Source organism: Diceros bicornis, chromosome 34 (assembly GCF_020826845.1).
Source record: "Diceros bicornis minor isolate mBicDic1 chromosome 34, mDicBic1.mat.cur, whole genome shotgun sequence".
Lineage (NCBI taxonomy): Eukaryota > Metazoa > Chordata > Mammalia > Perissodactyla > Rhinocerotidae > Diceros > Diceros bicornis.
This window is the reverse complement of record NC_080773.1, coordinates 20,059,993-20,079,399: the sequence shown is the minus strand read 5'-3', so window position 1 is coordinate 20,079,399 and position 19,407 is coordinate 20,059,993. Positions and strand designations below refer to the sequence as shown.

General features: G+C 54.2%; 2 protein-coding genes across 2 annotated transcripts; both read left to right on the top strand.

Moving 5' to 3' along the window:
* Positions 1-655: 655 nt before the first annotated feature.
* NANOS2 (nanos C2HC-type zinc finger 2) lies at positions 656-1,072 on the top strand. Its single transcript, XM_058530989.1, has one exon. The coding sequence runs from the start codon at positions 656-658 to the stop codon at positions 1,070-1,072; it is 417 nt and encodes a 138-aa protein (XP_058386972.1).
* Positions 1,073-11,513: 10,441 nt separating this feature from the next.
* MYPOP (Myb related transcription factor, partner of profilin) lies at positions 11,514-19,109 on the top strand. Its single transcript, XM_058529622.1, has 2 exons — positions 11,514-12,863; positions 17,796-19,109. Exons 1-2 carry the CDS (start codon positions 12,365-12,367, stop codon positions 18,500-18,502), a joined length of 1,206 nt encoding a protein of 401 aa, XP_058385605.1. The 5' UTR covers positions 11,514-12,364; the 3' UTR covers positions 18,503-19,109.
* The last annotated feature ends 298 nt before the right edge of the window (positions 19,110-19,407 follow it).

Below are 19,407 nucleotides of genomic sequence, written 5' to 3'. Positions count from 1 at the left end.
TTAGGTTTTAATCCAAAAGCGGTAGGAGGAGCACTTGCTTTGGAGTCCCACAGACCTGAGTTAGAGCCCCAGCTCTGCCACTCGCATGCTATGTCACTCTGGGCCAATGAGTTTCCCTCTCTGAGCTTCAAGGACTCATCTATAAAATGGGGGTCATAACTGTTGTTGGGAGGATTAAATCAGACCATGAAGGTAACTGTGGAGCACAGCATCTGGTTCATAGGGAGGGGCTGTTATTATTATTAGGAATGGCTCTGGGGTATATGGAGGGAGCATGGTCGCCAGCCTTGCAGTAAGGGAGGATGGGGCGGGGGCATTCACAGACATGGAGCTTTACTGAATGGATAGAGAAACTGAGGCCCAGGGAAGGGAGGGGCCTTTCCAGAGGTCACAGAGCACCTTAGAGGCAGAGCAGGGCCCAGAGACAAGGGCAGTGACCTCCTTCCAGACCTCCGTGGGAGATTCAAGTCAGTTGGGGGTCACGGGTAGGGAGTGGGCCCTTTAAATCATAAGCTCCACCTTTGCTTAGAAGGGTCTTTGGGGAGTATAAAAGGGGGTGCAGTTCCTCTCTGCTCCAGAAAACCATCTGCTGCTCCTGCCTGCTGACCCCGGCCTCGGCCTCTCTCCAGCTGCCCACCACCCCCACCTGGGGGCCATGCAGCTGCCACCCTTCGACATGTGGAAGGACTACTTCAACCTGAGCCAGGTGGTGTTGGCACTGATCCAGAGTCGGGGGCAAAGGCCAGAGGCCCAAGGGACTGGGGAGTCCAGGCCTGAGCCCCCGCTGGGGCAGGACCAGGGGCTGGGAGGGCCGGGGGCCGGCAGGGGCCTGGCCACCCTGTGCAACTTCTGCAAACACAACGGGGAGTCGCGCCACGTCTACTCGTCGCACCAGCTGAAGACTCCGCAGGGCGTGGTGGTGTGCCCCATCCTGCGGCACTACGTGTGTCCCCTGTGCGGGGCCACCGGCGGCCAGGCCCACACGCTCAAGTACTGCCCGCTCAACGGCGGCCAGCAATCTCTCTACCGCCGCAGTGGGCGCAATTCGGCCGGCCGCAAGGTTAAGCGCTGAGCACAGGGAGGTGCCCACCCCCCACACCTCCAGCCCTCCTGGTTCAGTCCCTACCGAGCCCCTGGCCCCTCCCCTGACTCACCTGGCCCTTTGGAACCTCTGGCCCCCAGAACTCCATCCCTGCTGGATTCTGAAACCATGGAGGCTGTTGGGGAGCCAGGCCAGCCCCGCCCCGGGGTTCTCTCAGCCCTTGGGGGTCTGTCCCGGGGCTGTCTGTGGATTCTTGGTGCAGCAGGACCCTGCCCCTTGGATCACACAGCCCTGTGGCTCCTTCTGGGCCACAGATCATGGATCTTCAGTCCTTCTGGGGCCTGCTGGTGACACTAGCCCTGCCCCTTGGACGCGTCAGCCCCCGGAATCCATTCCCTGTGGAGTTCACGGATCCTTGGACCTAGGGGACTCCACTGTGCTCTCCCAGACCAGTCCTCAGAATTTGGAGAGAGTGAACAAGGCTGGCTTGGACCCTCAAGCCCAAGAACTTCAAGATGGGATTCTGACTTGAGACCAGCCTGTTCACCTTCTTCAGCCGCCTGCAGACTCACCGTTTCATCATGGACCCGGCTAGATCATTGCTTCCCTGCTCTCAGCAGCCCAGCCGTCAGGAGCTGGGGGAGACACACTGCAGGGGCACCATGTCTACGCAGGCTTATCTGGGGGTTGGGAGCCTTGGGGTGACTGACACCCTTCAACTCCCCCTGGTTGTGCTGCCCGTTGTTCATTCCGTTTCACTGCGCTCCTGCCCCCAACCGCAAATCACTCCCCCCAGCGAGAGGGCTGAGCGTCTCTCGCCACATCCCCCCCACCCCCCAAATCACCATGGTTTGCTAAAGGTCGTTTTATTTCTCCCGTTTTTTTCATCCTCCAACAGTTAAGTCAACAAAGCTCCAATAGGAAAGAGGTTTTTTTTTTTTACAGGAAAGAGGTTTTAGTGCCCGGATGGGAATGGCAACTGCCTGGATTTTATTTTAGGGGCAAAGAAGAGCCCCGGCGAGATTTTAAGTTGTTTGGTTTTTGGCTCAGGGCTGGGGGCCCGGGTGTTGATCTCTGGTGAATAAAGAGCGTTTCTGGTTGTCTTTGAAATCGCTATGTCTGTTTCTGTCTTCTACCTGACCCCGCCCCCCATCGGAGGCTGGGGGAGGGAGCCAGTACCTGCATTTGCCCCAAAACATGGGAAGAAGGAGGCAGGGCAGGAAGGAGTCCTGGGCTCCTCTCATGACCTGCCCCCCATACATCCTCCGACACAGGTCACCTGTGGACTAGTCCCCAAGGCACCGCCTCCACCTTGACCCTGGATTCCCTTTCCACATCTTTCCTCAGACTCTGTCCAAGGGTCCCCCTCCCGCCTTGCTAGACCACAGGTCTTCCAGGAACAACTTATAGTAGTTCTTAAACTTTGGGCACCCAGACTCCACTGGGAGCTGATGAAAACTATGGTCCCTGCCGCAGGGAAATGCACATATGCACAAAACATTGTGTGGGGGATCAGAATTTGCCACCCCAATGTGTCTCTTTGGCTTGATTATTTTTAAAAACAGAAGACTCTCAAAGAAACTTTGACCTCCCCTCTAATTGCCTAAAAGAATTTAAAATAGAAGGGCCTCTTCCAGGAGGGAGCTAATACCATAAGATGACCGTAATATAATGTAAAATGCGTCTCTGAGGTCACATCGTCTATGGTTGGTCTATTTGCATTTCCATCTCCATGTAAATTGCCTTCCTCCTCCTTGAAGTCCCCAACCACTACCCCCAACATCCTCCTTTGTCTTTAGCTAAAAATGGTATTTAAAGTGGCAGCTTTGGTCATTCTGGCGAGTTGCTCACTTTTCCTGGGTTTCTCCCATGTAGACATGTTATAAAGCTTTGTTTGATTTTCTCCTGTTACTCTGTCTCATGTCAATTTAATTTGTAGGCCAGCCAGAAGGACCTAGAGGGTGGAGGAATTGTCTTCCTCCCCTACAGTTGCATATAGTATGAGGGCTTCTTTTATTGCATTGTTCCAGAAATATTTATTGAGCCAGGCACTGTTCTAGGTACTGGAAGGTACAGCAGTGAGCAAAGCAGACAAGACCCCTGCCCTCGGGGAGCTGACATGCTCTTGGGGAAGAGGATGCATTGACTATATGCAGTATAGTATAATGTCAACTGGGCCATAAGTGCTATGAAGGAAAGGAAGGCAGGGTAAGGGATGGATGGTCAGGGAAGGCCCTTCTGTGGAGGCAACATTGGAGCAGAATCCAATTGAAATCAGGAAAGCAGAGAATATCTGGGGGAAGGGCGTTCCAGGCAGAGGACACAGCCAGTACAAAGGCCCTGGGGTGGGACTGAATCTTGTGGATTCAATCCATTAAGCAGGAGGCATGCTGAGTAAGACGTAAGATCAGAGAGGCTAAGGGGTGGGCAGAGAATCCAGAATCTTACAGACCCCAGTGGGAATTTGAGCTTTATTGTGCATTCTCAGACTCTGAAATCCACCATGGACTCCCCTCACCCATGTGCCAGTCACACAGAGAACAAAAGACCCCAGTTCCTTAACTCTTCCTGTGCTCACAGGTCTTTTTCCAAAAACACAGCTTTGCCCATAATGGGGACCCCCCCCCAAGTTAAACCAAATAGTAGAAAAAAAGGATGCTCCAGCCCCAGAGCTGTGGTGTGCCGCTGTGGCGTTGAGCCTTGCACAGGGCTCAGAAAGCCTTGCACATGCACAGAAAGGTGGGGCTGCATCAGGCAGGAAGCTGATGGCCTCTCAAGTGGGGTGATGGGGGGAGACTTTCATAGTTTACTGAAGGGACCAACTCTGGCAAAGTGGGAGCAGCAGTTATGGAAACCAACAAGGGCTGGTCTACTCAGTACTTAGGGGAATTACAGTGGGTGGAGGGGGCGCCCTTTAGACCTGGATAAGGGAGAGCGGGGAAGATGCTGAGGTCAGTCTGGAGTGTGGAGGACATGAAGTGCCTGGGGACATCCAAGTGGAGCATCCAGGAGGCTGCTGGACACCTGGGTCTGGGGCTCAGAGGAGAGAGCTGGAGACGGACAATTAGTGGTCGTCAAGTTTTGTTTTTCTTTTTTAATGAATTAAGTCATTTATTCAACAGATGATTAAGGGGCAGGGTAGCTGACAGGAGCTGCGGACACTAAAGGAGCCAAAGGAACAATGTACCTTGACCTCGATCCCTCCCCCAGCACCTCACACCTGCAGAGCTCCATACACCTCTGCCAAGGGCCCCCTACCTGAAGCCTTCTCATGAATCCAGACCAGATTTAGACCCAACTCCCCACTCAGCCCACACTCTTCATGGAGCCACAGCATCCTGGCTGCCTCCCCTGGATACCCAAGGGAAGGGAGCTGTCTAGGTGACACCCAGTTCTCTGGCCCAGGTCCCAGTGGGGGATATGAGGTCAGTTGGGATATGGCAAGTGTAAGGTGCTCAGTGGATGTTATGGGTTGAATGCTGTCCCATCCAAAATTAATATGTTGAAGTCCTAACCCCCACTACTTCAGAATGTGACCTTAGTTGGAAATAGGGTCATTGCAGATGTAATTAGCTAAGATGAGGTCATACTGGAGTAAGGTGAGCCCTTAATCCATGACCGTGTCCTTATAAGAAGAGGAGAGAGACACACAGGGGGAAGACAGCTGTGTGAAGACAGAGGCAGAGACTGGAATACTGCTGCGACAAGCTAAGGAAGGCCTGGGGCTCCAGAAGCTGGAAGAGGCAAGGAAGGATCCTCCCCTAGAGGCTTCAGAGGGAGTGTGGCTCTGCCAACAGCTTGACTTCAGATTTCTAGCCTCCAGAACTGTGAGAAAATGCATTTCTGTTGTTTTAAGCCACCCAGTTTATGGTCCTTTGTTATGGCAGCCCTTGGAAATTAATACACTGGGCGTCGAGGGGAGGCATCCAGAAGGCTGCTGGCGCCAGGGGAGCCTGGGCTGAGAGGGGAGTTGGGTCTAAATCAGATCTGGAGCTCATGAGAAGGCTGGAGACAGGGAGCCATTGGCAGAGGTGAGGTGTGGGGAGCTGTGCAGGTGTGGGTGCACCAAGGCAGGACGCAGGAGGGCTGGTCACACTGGAATGTGATCTCCCCTGTGGGTACCTCCCATGAACACAGAGACAAGGGAGCCGGGCGGATGGAGAGCACACAGGCAGGCAGACGGGGGGCAGGGTGGGCCTGGAGGGCAACCAGAGACTTCTGCTCAGGGCCTTGTGTGCCCACTCTGTGCATTCTAGAACAGAGCAGAGGAGACACCAGCTGCACTCCACGCAGAGAAGCAAACGCTGAGGAATGACCTCAGCCCCCCAGCACCACTTTGGGCTTAGGAGGGGGAGGGGCAGTTCCACACCTACTTGGGAAGGAAAATTAGGTCCATTAAAGATAGACCTAGAAGCCGCCAGAGTTCCCATTGTGCCCTGAAATGTACAAGCCTGAGGCTGACTCCTGACTCTCACGTTCCCACCACGGTCATGGGTGCCCACGATTCGCGGATCTCAGAAATTGAATTTGTGCACTGGGTGGGGTCCAGGTCCTGGGGAGTTGTGACCGTAAGTTAAAGCTGATTTCCAATGTTGACTAGAATCTGGGCCATTCTGGAGAATTGTATACAGAGCAGGGGAAAAGGTAGCTCCATAAAGTCTTTTTATTTTTAATCCGTACTGAGCATGTTGAGAGATCACTTTTAGGTTTATTTTTCTTTTTCTCTTTTTATGCAACTTTCAGTCTGTCCCTTTTGTTTCCTTCTTTCTTTCTTCCCTCTTTCTTTCCTCCTTCCCTCCCTCCGTCCTCCTCTTTCAGTCATTCTGACAAATGCAAACCTTTCTCCAAGGCTCCACTGTCATTGTGTGTACAACTGCCAACAAGATAGCCACTGGATGTCTCACCATGTCCAAAATGGAAGTCGCACACCCATCAGAAATCCTGCCAGCTCTACCCTCAAAATACATCCAGAATCTGACCATCCCTCCCCGGCTCACCACTACCTGATCCCACCACCACCTCTCATGAGGACTGTTGCAGGCACCTCCTCACTGGTCACCCTGCTTCTGCTCTTGAACTGCTAGCGTATGTTTTCAAACTCCAACAAAAGTGATCCTATTAAAACACAAGTCAGCTCTGGTTCCTCCTTGGCTCAGAGCCCTCCCGTGGCCCCGTCTCACTCAGAGTAAAAGCCAAAGTTGTCTCTGTGGCCTCTCTCTGAACTCTTCTCCCAGCCTCTCCTCACTGTTCCCATTCCTTGAACCTCCAGGAGCATCCCTGCCTCAGGGCCTTTGCACTTACCCTTCCCCCTACTCAGATTGATCTTGGCCCAGATACTCACATGGCTCACTCCCTCGCCTCCTATAGTTCTTTGCTTAAATGTCACCTTCTCTGTGAGGCCTTCCCATGCCTACACTCCTGACCTCCCTTATCCTGCTCTACTTTTTTTTCCTCCTTAACACTGCCATCGAACATGCTTTACAACTCATTTATTGACTGTGTCTATGGTTGTGATGGTCAGTTTGATGTGTTAACCTGGTGAGGCTACAGTCCCCAGTTATTCAAACACTAATCTCAGTATTGTTATCAAGATATTTTGTAGATTCCATTAAAGTCTATAATTAGTTGACTTTAAGTAAGGAAGATTATCCTAGATAATCTGGTGGGCCTGCTCCAATCAGTTGACAGGTTGAAAGAACAGAGCTGAGACTTCCTCTCCCAGATCTGGTTCCTTTCACTTTTTGCTGCAATCCACAATGAGAAATTCATTTTACATCAGGATTCAACACACACACACACACACACACTTTAAACAAAAATTTCACAAAATAATAATTTTAGTAATACTAATAGGGCAATTATTACATGCCAGGAACTGCTCATAAACTTTATACACATTGACCCCGTTAATACTCATAACACTCCAATGAGATAGATACTAGGGTTAATCCCCATTTTACAGAGAGGAAAACTAAGGCCCAGAGAGGTTAAGTAACCTGTCCAAGGTTACACAACAAGTAAATGGAAGAATTTGAACCCAGACAGGCTGGCTCCAGAATTGAGCAATTTCCATTATCCTGTGGTCTGTCTCAACAACTTCAGAAAATATATAACTGAAACAAAAGTTTCTCAATGCAATACTTACCTTACTACATACAATGCATTCTGATATTTTCCTCTTCTGTTTTATTTTGTTGGTTTGTTTGTTTGTTTTATGCTGGTTGCAACCCACTAAATATTTTTCTGGACCCACTAATGGGTCAGGACCCACAGTTTGGAAAGCATCCCTTAGAAAGCCTATCCTAGGTCCGGCCCCATGGCTTAGCAGTTAAGTGCACGTGCTCTGCTGCTGGCGGCCCAGGTTCGGATCCCGGGTGCGCACTGACGCACCGTTTCTCCGGCCATGCTGAGGCCGCGTCCTACATACAGCAACTAGAAGGATGTGCAACTATGACATACAACTATCTACTGGGGCTTTGGGGAAAAAAAGGAGGAGGATTGGCAATAGATGTTATCAGAGCCGGTCTTCCTCAGCAAAAAGAGGAGGATTAGCACGGATGTCAGCTCAGGGCTGAGCTTCCTCACGAAAAAAAAAGAAAGGCTTCCCTAATTCATCCCCATCCCAGGGGCCTTGCCCTCTGACCTCCTGCATCCTCCTGCATTAACCCATCCCAACTTGCAGAGTTCCATACTCCTCACTTCTGTGATGGCTTCCTGTCTCCAGCCTTCTCATGAGCTCCAGATCTGAGTTAGACCCAACTCCCCTCTCAGCCCAGACTCCTCTGACACCAACAGCCTTCTGGATGCCTCCTCTCGATGCCCAGTGTATTAATTTCCATGGGCTGCCATAGCAAAGTACCATAAACTGGGTGGCTTAAAACAACAGAAATGCATTTTCTCACAGTTCTGGAAGGTAGAAATCTGAAATCAGGCTGTTGGCAGAGCTACACTCCCTCTGAAGGCTCTAGGGGAGGATCCTTCCTGGCCTCTTCCAGCTTCTGGCAGCCCCAGGCCTTCCTTAGCTTGTAGCACCAGTCCCTGCCTCCGTCTTCACACAGCTGTCTTCCCCCTGTGTGTCTCTCTCCTCTTCTTATAAGGACACCAGTCATGCTGGATCAAGGGTCCACACTACTCCTGCATGACCTCATCTTAACTAGTTACATCTGCAATGACCCTATTTCCAACTAAGGTCACATTCCGAAGTAGTGGGGGTTAGGACTTCAACATATTAATTTTGGGTGGGACGCCATTCAACCCATAATATCCACTGAGCACCTTACACTCATCATATCCTAACTGACCCCATATCCCCAAGTGGGACCCGGGCCAGAGGACTGGGTGTCACCTGACAGTCACCATGCTCTGTACATTCGGCCTCTCGAATGTCTTCCAATTCATTTCCACCGTTCCCACCATCCCTGCTGTGGTCCAGTCTCCCCAATCCCTCCTTGCCCCTGCCCCAGATTTCTCCCTTGACTCTGGCAAATAGCCTTGCCCCCTCCCATCTACCCTCCATACAAACACCGGGGAGATCTTTCTAAAGCACACATCAGACCCTGCTCTTCTTTGCTCAGAACCCATTGTCTGTAGGATCACATTCGAGCTCCTTAATGTTGCCCATAAGGCCCTGCACAGGCTGCCCCTGACTCCTGGACCCTGACCCTTCATGGGGCACATGGCGGGACCTCATCTAAACCCAGCCCTGGTGAAGTCAGCTTGCCATCCACTCTGCCCCTGTACCCACTCCAAAAAATATGGCCAGAGAAAAACACACAGCCACGGGAACTCAGCTCATTTCAATTTCATATCCAATAACCTCAAGTGATTTGGCCACTCATGCATATTTCATGCTTTCTTCCCACTCTCCCCTAACCTCAGCACTTCCCTCTCACCCCGACCTTGCTTCCTACTCTACTGAGACAACAGAAGGAACCAGAAGAGAACGTTCACATGTTCCTGACACCGCATCTCGCCATCTGCCTGCCTCTGTGCCCATAGACCCTCTCTCCCTGTTCACTGGGACCAAACAACCCATGCTCCTTAGAGCACCCCCCATTTGTGCTCTGGATCCCAGCCACTCAAGGACGTTGCCTACTCAAGGACGTTGCTCCAGGAATTCTTCCCTCTCTCCTCTGCAGCATCAGTCTCCCCGCTTCTGGATCATCCCTACTGGCACACAACATGCTGTTACAGCTCTCATCTTAAATCTCGCGAGATTCCATGCCCCCTTCCAGATACCACTTCATTTCTATGCTAGAAAGGATCATCAACACTGGCTCTCTCCAAAGTTTCTCTTGAAGCCTCCCATTCAAGCTACTGCCCCCAGCACAACAACAAAACTGCTCTTTTCGGGATTACTGGTGACTTTCATCTTGCTAGCCCTAGGGGCCAGTTCTCAGTCTTCATTGGACTTGGCCTCCGGGCAAGTAGCATCATTGATCCTTCCCTCCTCCTTCATCTGCACCCTTCACTTGGCCTCCAGGACAGCAGACAGCCCGGTTCTCCTCACCTCACTGACTGCCCCTCCTCAGTCCCCTTTGCTGATCCCAGCCCCCTACATTGGAGTGCCCCCAGCTTCAGACCATGGACTTCACTTCTATCTACACTTGCTCCCTTGCTAACCTCTCCCAGTCTTAGGGACTTAAAGGTCATTTATTCACCGACAACTTCTAAATTTATATCTCAAGACTGAACCTCTCCCTTGAAGTCCAGATTCAAAGATCCAGCTGCCTACTTGACATTTGTACTTGGTTGACTAACAGGCATCTCAAGTTTGGGGAAATTTGAACTTGGGATCCTCTTGCAGCCCTGCCCATCTTTCCTTCTGGAAGCTCCATCCTGCCCATTACTCTGGCCAAAGACATTGGAGTCATCCTCGACTCCTCTCTTTCTCTCACTTCCCGTAACCAATTCCACTTCACCTCATCTTCGCAGCTACCACCCTGGTTGGAGCCACCACCATCTGAACCACTGTAGTGGCCTCCTCAGTGGGCACCCAGCTTCCCCTTTGCTCCCTCAAGTCAGTTACCCAGAGGAATCCTATTAATGCCAGAGGCAGATCGTGCCCTTCCTCTGCTCAGGGCCCTGCCATGGCTCTCACGTCAAGGTCCCTGCAGTGAGCCACAAGGCCCTTCAGATCTGGCTCTCCACCCTGCCTTCCTTCTGGCTCCCTCCTCTCCAGCCCCACTGGCCTCCTCCATGTTCCTGGAACATGGCAGGCACACTAGTACCTCCGGCTGCACTTGCTCCCTCATCTCCTTCACATCTCTACTCAAATGTCACCTTCTCAGGAAGGCCTCCCCTAGCCACCTTATTTTAAAATTACAGAAACACGCAAAATAAAGAAAATAAAATTACAGACACACACACACAAACACCATACTCCCCGATCCCTTTTCCTACTTCCATTTTCTTCATGATATTTATCACCTTCTCATTTATATAACTTCTTTATTTTGCTAATTGTCTGATTCTCCCAACTAAAAAGTGAGCTCCATAGATTTTCGTCTTTTGTAATCACATATCTGGAACTGTGTAGGCGCTCAATAACTATTTGTTGAAAAGATGAATGAAGCATCGTTTGCTGAATGACCTTGAGGACTTCTGCAGGATGCTAAACTACAAATTTCTTGGCCCTACTTCACTCCATCATCCTGCCTTCCAGTTCACCCAACCCGTGTTCTAGATTCAGTCCTGCCTCCACGCATTTGCTTGCAGTCGTGCCTGTGCCAGGATCACCCTCCCTACTCAAGATCTCCCTCCCCGCGCTATGACGTAAAAGTGTGGACAGGGGGCCCCCCAGGCATGGCTGAAAGGCTGATGGGTTGCCATGGTTACTGCACCAGCAGGAAGCGGAATATCCCCAGGGTGCCCCGCCCCTACGGGTAATAGGTGGTTAGCAGATCCGGAGCAACCCAGCGCAGGGGCGGCAGCTAGTTTTCTTATGCCTCCCCATCCCACCCACGCAGTTGTCATGGAAACGAAGTGCTTCTCTCCAGCGCCGCCTCCCTCCTCTTTCTCCAAGAGAAAAAGACACAGCACAGAGGGCTGGGTGGACTGAAAGACTGTTCGAAAGGCGGGGACGCCGCACGGCCCCGGCGTTCTCTCCATCTTTCCCTCCTCCTTCAAGGATTGCTACGCCTGCGCAGGCACCGAGCCCTGGGTACCACGGCTAGCGGGGAGCGAGCGGTGCGCATGCGTTCGATAGAGTTTTGCGCGTGCGCTGTTATGGGTTCAGGAGTCGAGGGGAACAGGCGCAACGCTAACCTTGCGCCTGCGCAGCTGCAGCCCGCTCGAGGAGGCCGGTGGAGGGCAATTCTGCGCTTGCGCCTTGCGAGGGGCGTGAAACCCAGGCGGTAAGGGCGTTGTGGGGCCGACTGGCGCTAGGTGCGCCTGCGCCATGGCTCGCGGGGCGGCTGGGGGCGGGGCCCAGAGGGGGGAGGCAAAGAAGCAGGGGGGTGGGAGGGAAGAGGCCGCAGAAGCCCGATCCTTGACCAACGGGAAGGCGGGGGTTGCGGCGGCGCCGGTGAGTGACCCGCGGCCCGACCCAGTCCCCACCCTCCGCGACCCTCACTCTTCCTGGAGTCCCCCACAGCCTCCGTTGTCCCCTCCTAATCCGGGACCCCCACTACCCCCAGAGCTGCCCTTCATTCCTGGCAATCCCCGGAGCCCCCCACAATCCCCGCAGACCCTGATCCCTAGTATTTGATCGTCCCAGGTTCTCCGCTGTCCTAGAAGCCCACATCTCACGGTTGTTCTTGCACGTTCCCTCTGAGGACCCCTTCTCGTAGCGGTCCTACAGACGTCCCATTGCCCGGGATCCCCCAGAGCGCTCCTCTGCTCCCGATCCCCCCCTTCTTGCTGCATCTCGTCTTCAGCATCTCCTTACCCCCGTTACCCCATGCTGCTTCGACCCCCGAGACACCCCCGTTCTCCTTCCATTTCCCATTCTCCCATGCCCCCGTTCTCCTCTAACTCCTGCAGACACCCCCTCTTCTTCCGCTTTTCCCTCCACCCCTCCAGACCCTCCCCCGATTGCCATCAACTCCTCGGCGTGGCACTTTGCGCCGCGCGAGGCGCAGGACGAGCGCTCGGCCGGCGTCAGCTATTCTTAGGCACTCGGACTGCCCCCCGCGGCCCGCCGCCCCCGTCCGCCCTCCGCCCCCACCCCTGGCCCCGGGGACACGGGAGTCGGTGTCGGGGCGGCCGGGTGGGGCGGGCGGCGCGGGGACGCCGAGCCCCCGCCAGCGCCGTGCGCCCTGTGCCCGCAGCGCCGGCGCCCCCCATGCGCCAGGCGGCCGGCCGGCGGCGTCGGGGGGCGCCATGGCCTCGGCGGCGGCGGGCGAGACGGAAGAGACCACCCGGCTGCGCAAGCCGCGCTTCTCGTTCGAAGAGAACCAGATCCTGATCCGCGAGGTGCGCGCCCACTACCCGCAGCTCTACGGCGCGCAGAGCCGTCGGGTGAGCGTGGCCGAGCGGCGGCGTGTGTGGGACGGCATCGCCGCCAAGATCAACGGCATCACCAGCTGGAAGCGCACCGGCCAGGAGGTGCAGAAGCGCTGGAACGACTTCAAGCGCCGCACCAAGGAGAAGCTCGCCCGCGTGCCGCACTCCACGCAGGGCGCCGGGCCCACCGCCGAGGACGCCTTCTCCGCCGAGGAGGAGACCATTTTTGCCATCCTGGGGCCCGGCGTGGCGGGGCCGGGAGCTGCTGCAGGGGCCGAGCAGCCCCCCGCGGCCGCCTCCTCGCAGCCGCCGGCCCCGAGCGCCTGCGCCCCGCGCTGTGTGTTATCCGAGGACCGCAGGGAAGACCGACGGGCAGGTGAGTTCCTCCACCATCCCCTTGGCAAGAGCAGACGGGCACAGAGTCTGCTGTGTGCCCCGCACTGTTCAAGCCGTTTACGGGACTCATCACATCCTCACAGCCCCACTACCACTCTGTGAGGTGGGTGCTGTTATTCCCATTTTAAACCTGGGGAAACTGAGGCTCGGAAAGCGAAATGACTTGTGTTCGGTCCACAGCTAGTCACTGCCAGAGTCAGGAGGGGAACCTAGACCTAGGAGGCCCTGCTCCAGGGTCCACACCTGGGATCGTCAGCACAGGCAGGATTTCATTAAACACAGTGTAGGATAGTGATTCCGGAGGCACACTGTCTCTGCTCCCGTCACAACTTTGTCACCCGGCTGTGCTGTGTTGGGTAAGTAACTGCAGGTCAGTTTCTGCATCTGTGAAATGGGGATAAACAATAGTCCCCACTTCAAAGGGTTGCTGCGAAGACTAAATGAGTTAATATGCGTAAGTTGCTTAGTACTGCTGGTTGTTAGCAGTTGGTGTAATTATCTCTGTTGTGAGGTGCGAACTATTTTGCCATTTTGTAAGTCAAAGACTCAGAGAGGTTTGGTTACTTTGCCAAGGTCATGTCCTGAGTAGAGGAGGTATCCAGAGCTGAGGCCAAAGACTGCCCACTTAGCCTTGACTCTGGATTATTATTTTTTCTACAGCTATTCCCCAGGCACTTGCCCTGTGCAGGGCAGTGTTGGGGACACAGCGGTGACTGAGACATCCTCAGCCCTGTCCTCCTGGGACTCACAGTCCAGTGGGGTGATAGACCCATGTGTAGACAGAGAGGACTCAGAGTGTGCAGGGCTGGGCTGTGCGAGTCCAGAGGGGGCACCTGACCCAGGTTGGAAGGTCAGGGAGGGCTTCCTGGAAGAGGAGACATCAGCGCCGAGATGCAGAGTGAGGATGAAGAAGAACCGGGATAGTGTTCCTGGTGGAAGGAACAACATGTGCAGTTGCTTGGAGGCAAGAAGCTTGGCCAGTTTAGGAAACAGAGAAGTTTCCTAGTTGGGGGAGGAGGCAAAGGGAGAGTGGCAAGTTTGAAGAAAGGAAATATTTTGAGATGAAGTTAGAGAGGCTGCAAAAGCCAGACCATGCAGGGCTTTTAGGCTGAGGTGAGGAGTTTGAATTTTATCCTAAGTGCTATGGGGAGCCGCTGAAGGGTTTTGAGAAAGGGAGGGAGATGGACATGATCAAACAAGGCAGTTCAGGATCGTGTGATTCAGAGAGGTTCATTCACCCAGCTGAGGTCACACAGCAAGTAAATAGTAAAGTTGGGACTGGAATACAGATGTTGTCCAACTCCCAGTACGTGCCCGTAAGTTAACCACTGGGCTAGGCTGCCTGGCAATAACAACAACAATTAACGTTGACTGAGAGTTCATGGGTATGTCAGAGTTAGCTCACACGTGGTTTGTACGTGAAGGTCAAGATTTGCAACTTTATCTCAAGGGCATTTGGGAAGTGTGAAAGTGTCTTAAGCAGGAGAGAGACACAATCACTTGAGACCCTTATTGTCCATGTGAGTCAATCCTCAGTGTTTCTATCTGTGAAATGGCTCCATTGAACCAAAGCAGAGATGGCAAACTTATTTTTTCAAAAGCTTGCAGCTCTTTTATTCATTCATTCATTCAGCAGATATTTATTGAGCACCTAATCTGAGGCAGGCACTGTTGTAGATGCTGGGAACACTGTGGAGAAAAAGACGGCGTAGTCAGGAGGGCTTCTGTGAGGAGGTGAGATTTGAGCAGAAACCTGAATAGAGAGATTGAGCCAAGTGGATGTCTGGGGGAGGAGCACTCTAGCAAGAGGAAACAGCACGTGCAAAGGCACTGAGGTAGGAATGTGCTTAAAGCATTCTTTATTAGAGTCTCACACAGAGATTACCCACTGTGTAGAACTCATAAAAGAGAAACTGCCTGGATTGAAGGGTTGGAACAGGGCCTGAGGCAGCCTGAAGTGTCTTCGTTGACACTGGAGGGAATGCTAAGGCCCATTTATCTCTGACTTGATATTTGAAAGAACAATAACAATAACAACATTGAGAATTTACTGTGTGCCAGGCACTGTAAGCCTGGCACTTTAAGCCCTGTGGCCGTGGTGACTGAATGAATCTGTACAATGGTCCTCAGGGAGATGTTCTGTGGTTGGGTCACTTAGTCATATGCACACACACACACCTGTTTACAGGTGGGGAAACTGAGGCCCAAAGGTTGCAAATAAATGATTTTAACTCTAGTAATGGCCCCTCCCTGAGCCCTGTGAGCCCTGTGAGTGTGAAGCCTGGGCTAGTCTCTGTTCCTTTTACTCAGTAGACTAGAAAAGCCATATTTCCGAGTGGCTGCAATTCTCATGCCCCTTAGGAGGGAGACTCGCCAACCCTCGGGCCCCCAGTGCCTGCCTGAGGAAGGGTTAAAAGCATGGGCTGTGAGCCTGCCTGGGTTCAAGTTCTTCTGCCATTTACCAGCTCTGTGACTCCTCTCTAGGCCTGGAATCACCTAGTCTGTGAAATGGGGTAATAATGAGAATGGCTGGGAGGACTCCGTGAAATGAGGTAGGAGGAGAGCTTAGCCGCTTCGCCCAGGGCCTGGCCAGGAAAGTGTCCAACAGCTCTTAGCTCTGGTTATCGTCTCTCCCAGCCTCCCCCACCTCCCCCGCCCGGCTGGCCCCGGGCCCCCCCCCCCCCACTAGGCTGGAGGTGGCTGGATGTTTTGGAGACAGAAGAGGGAACAGCATGTGCACTGGCCCCGAGGCAAGAAAGCGGGACAGAGAGAAGCAAGAGCTGAAGCCCGGTGGCCCTAAGGAGAGGCTGGACTGGCCCCTGTGGGCACTGTGGGAGGGTTGCTGCAAGGAGCTGGGGCCCCATCAATGCTGCCTCCCTGGAAGCCACAGTTGTTTTCTCATTAAAGAAAAGATGTTGTGGGGCCGGCACAATGGCATAGTGGTTAAGTTTTCACACTCCACTCTGGCGGCCTGGGGTTCACAGGTTCAGATCCCAGGAGTGGACCTACACACCGCTTATTAGGCCATGCTGTGGCAGGCGTCCCACGTATAAAGTAGAGAAAGATGGGCACGGATGTTAGCCTAGGGCCAATCTTCCTCAGCAAAAAGAAAAAAAGAAAAAAAAATATGTTGTGGTGGATGGACATGGTTCTAGGTGCTGGGTAGACAGCAGTGAACAAAACAAAGGGGGCTGCCATCAGGAGGAGGAGACAGACAGCAGACACAGAGTGAGCCCATGCCAGGTGGAGATAGTGCTATCAGAGAAATCAGGGAGGGTTAGAAGGGAGGAGAGAACAGGGCTGGGAGCTCCTTTAGACACAGGGGTGAGGAAGGTCTTCCCAAGGAGGATGGGTTGAAGCAAAGGCCTGAGGAGGTAAGGGAGGGAGCCAGGGAGGTGTCCAGGGAAAGACCTTTCCAGGCCGAAGAAACAGCAAGTGCAAAGGCCCGGAGGCAGGAGCAGGCCTGATGTGTTCGAGGACCAACAAGAAGGCCATTGTGGCTGGAGCCAAGTGAATGAGCGAGAGAGAGAGGGCAAGGGAGGGGTGGGAGATGAGATCAGGGAGGCAGTGGGGGGAGATCCTGCAGAGCCTGGGTGCCCTCGAAGACTTTGCTTTTACTCTGAGACGAGAGCCACAGGAAGGCTTTGAGCAGAGAAAAACAACATCCGACATTTTTTTTAACACCTTTATTGAGACAGAATTCCCGTTACAACCCACCCACTGAAAGTGTACAGTTCAGTGGCTTTTAGTACTGTATATTCACAGAGTCGTGCAGCCATCACCACAATCAATCCTAGAACTTTTTCATCACTCCAAAAGAAAAACCCTGCACTTCTGAGCCATCACCCCCTTCTTATCCCCCATCCCCACTCAGCCCTAGACAACCACTAATCTACTTTCCATCTCTGTAGATTCACCTCTTTTGGACATTTCATAAAAATGGATTATATGCTATGTGGTCCCTTGTGAGTAGCTTCTTTCCTGTAGCATAACTGACATGTATTTGAGTTAGACCCTCGAGGCTCTGGTGGAGAACAGACTGTAGGGGGCAGGGGTGGAGACTGGGAGCCCAGGGTGGAGGCAACAGTCCAGGGGGAAGATGATGGTGGTTGGACCAGGGTGGGGGCCGTGGAGGTGGACAGGAGAGGCTGGATGTTGGGTTCGTTTGAGCAAAGCCAACAGTATTTGTACATGCGTAGTGCAAGAGTGCAAGTTTTTGGCTGATGCAGCTGGAAGGATGAGGTTGGCTGAGGGAGGAGGGGGTTGGGGGAGCACCAGGAACTCAGCTCTCGGCACGTGAGTTTGGGGTATTTGTAGACGATTGAGGGCGTATGCCGAGTACACAGCTGGAGGGAGAGGTTCAGGCCGGGCTGGGAAATCTGGGAGCCTCTGCATGCTGACTGTGTTCAAGTTCATGAGCATGAATGAGATCCTAGCTGAGAGCAGACGGAGAAGCCCAGCAGACCAGAGCTGACACTGAAATCCTGCCATCTGGTTGGAGAGAGCCCCTGCTCCCAGCCTTCAGAAGTCCCCCCTGCTGCCCCAGGCACCCCACCCCTCTCTCAGGCCTCCCAGACCTTCCCAGGATCCAGCAATGCGGCCTCAGAGGTGTGTGGGGGGCAGTGTCCAAATAGTTCAGAGCCTTCTAGAACATTGTCTCTGCCTAGCTCAGTAATGGACCTGCAGGACCCTGTTTGCAGTAAGGCTGGCAATGGCCACCAGGTTATTAAATATGTGGACTCTTTCCCCTGGATGCAAAGACTGACCGCTCATGGGGCTTCTGCTCCCAGGCACCATCTGACTTAGGTTTTAAAAAGATGGCTCTGGGGCCAAGGTGGGTGGGAGGCGGAAAGGGGAAATCAAGACAGCGTTGGGGGTCACGCACACCTTACCTGCACCTCTCTCCCCACAGATACACCAGCCCACAGCAAGGGGGGATCCAGCAGCCCGGAGCCCTGGGCCCGGCCCTCCTGTACTCCCCAGGAAGGGGGCTGCCCGCCGCCCAAGGAGCGTGAGTCCTCGCCCCCTCCAGCCCTGCAGGCCGTCCAACTGCCCCGCCTGGCCTTGTCTCCACCGCCCCCAGCCCCTCCAGCGCCCCAGCCACCGCAGCAGGTGCAGGCGGCACCCTCCTCCCCCAGCCCCCCGCCCCCTCCGCTGCCCCCGCCCCCGCCCAACCCCTCGGCCCCAGACCCTTCCCTGGACTTCCTGCGGGCCCAGCAGGAGACTGCCAACGCCATCCGGGAGCTGGCTGGCACCCTTCGGCAGGGACTGGCCAAACTGAGCGAGGCCCTCAGCGCCCTGCTGCCCCTTCTGCCTGGAACGCCAGTCGACCCGCTACCCCTACCTGTGCCCCTGCCACCGCCCCCACCTCCACCCCCCCGGCCCGTCCTGCCCCCACCCACCCCCAAGCTGGAGATCACCCCCGAGCCCGTGTCTGTGGTGGCTGCTGTCGTGGACGGGAACGTGGTGGCTGCCAGGGGGGTGATCATCGCCCCTAGGAGCGAGGATGGGGCCCCCCGACCTCCCCCAGCCCCACTGCCTCCCCACGACTCCCCGCCACACAAGAGGAGGAAAGGTTTCCCTACACGGAAGAGGCGGGGGCGATGGAAATCGCCGTGAAACCTGCTGTGGGGTTCCAGCTTGTCTGCGCTGCCGCCTGCGCCTCCTCGCCCCAGCTTAGCCCAGCGGAGGAGGGCCACGCCCCTTCCCCAGCCCGGCTGCACTCGGCTCCCTGCTGCGGGGCGCCAGCACCCCACTCCCCGTACTAGTTAGTGCCTGATTCTCGGGGGGCCTCGTTGCTGGGCCCCCCAGCCCTTTCTCCAGTACAGCGCTGTCTGCCTGGCTGCTTCCCTGAACCCTGACTTCTAAGCCATCAATTTTACGTTATTTATTATTGCCCTTTGTGGGTTGCAGAGGGAACCTCTGGGGGCTGCACACACCCCCTCCCTAACAACTCCTGGCCTTGACTTGAAGAGAAGTGACCTGTGGGGGCCTCCCCACCTCCCCAACCCAGACTTTGGAGGGGGAGGGGGTTGCCAGACAAATCAGAATATGGATGACAAAGAGGGTACAGCAGTCCTACTCTAGGGAGAGGGGGGCGGAGTTCTCACTGGGGATGTATGGGTTGGGCCCTCTGCCTCCCATTGCTGTCTCTGACTTCCAGAGCTCAACTCCCTCCTGTCTCCCCAGTGATGACGAGATATCAATAAACTTATTTTTAATACAATTACTTGGGGCGCTGTCTGAGACAGGCTGGGGTTCCAGCATCAAGACCTGCCCCACCCCCTCCATGGGCAGGTGACACCCCCTTGAAGTTGGAGGTTGGTGGTTTCCAGCCATTTTTCAGATCTTATTCCTATGTTGTCATCCTTCAGGTACCAGCCTAAATGTCACCTCCTCCAGGAGGACATTCTGGATTCCCTCTCCCAGGCTAGGATGGGTCTGCTTCTTAGAGTCCCTCTCAGTGTCCTGTGGTTCTTTTTCATAGTGTCCCTAAATGAACAAGTGCCTTTATGGGTTTTAGG

Bases quoted from the DNA above. Each gene is read 5' to 3' on its own strand.
- NANOS2 (XM_058530989.1), top strand. From the start codon at position 656: ATGCAGCTGCCACCCTTCGACATGTGGAAGGACTACTTCAACCTGAGC.
- MYPOP (XM_058529622.1), top strand. From the start codon at position 12,365: ATGGCCTCGGCGGCGGCGGGCGAGACGGAAGAGACCACCCGGCTGCGC. The intron at 12,864-17,795 runs GTGAGTTCCTCC...CTCTCCCCACAG, and splicing joins CAGGGAAGACCGACGGGCAG to ATACACCAGCCCACAGCAAG.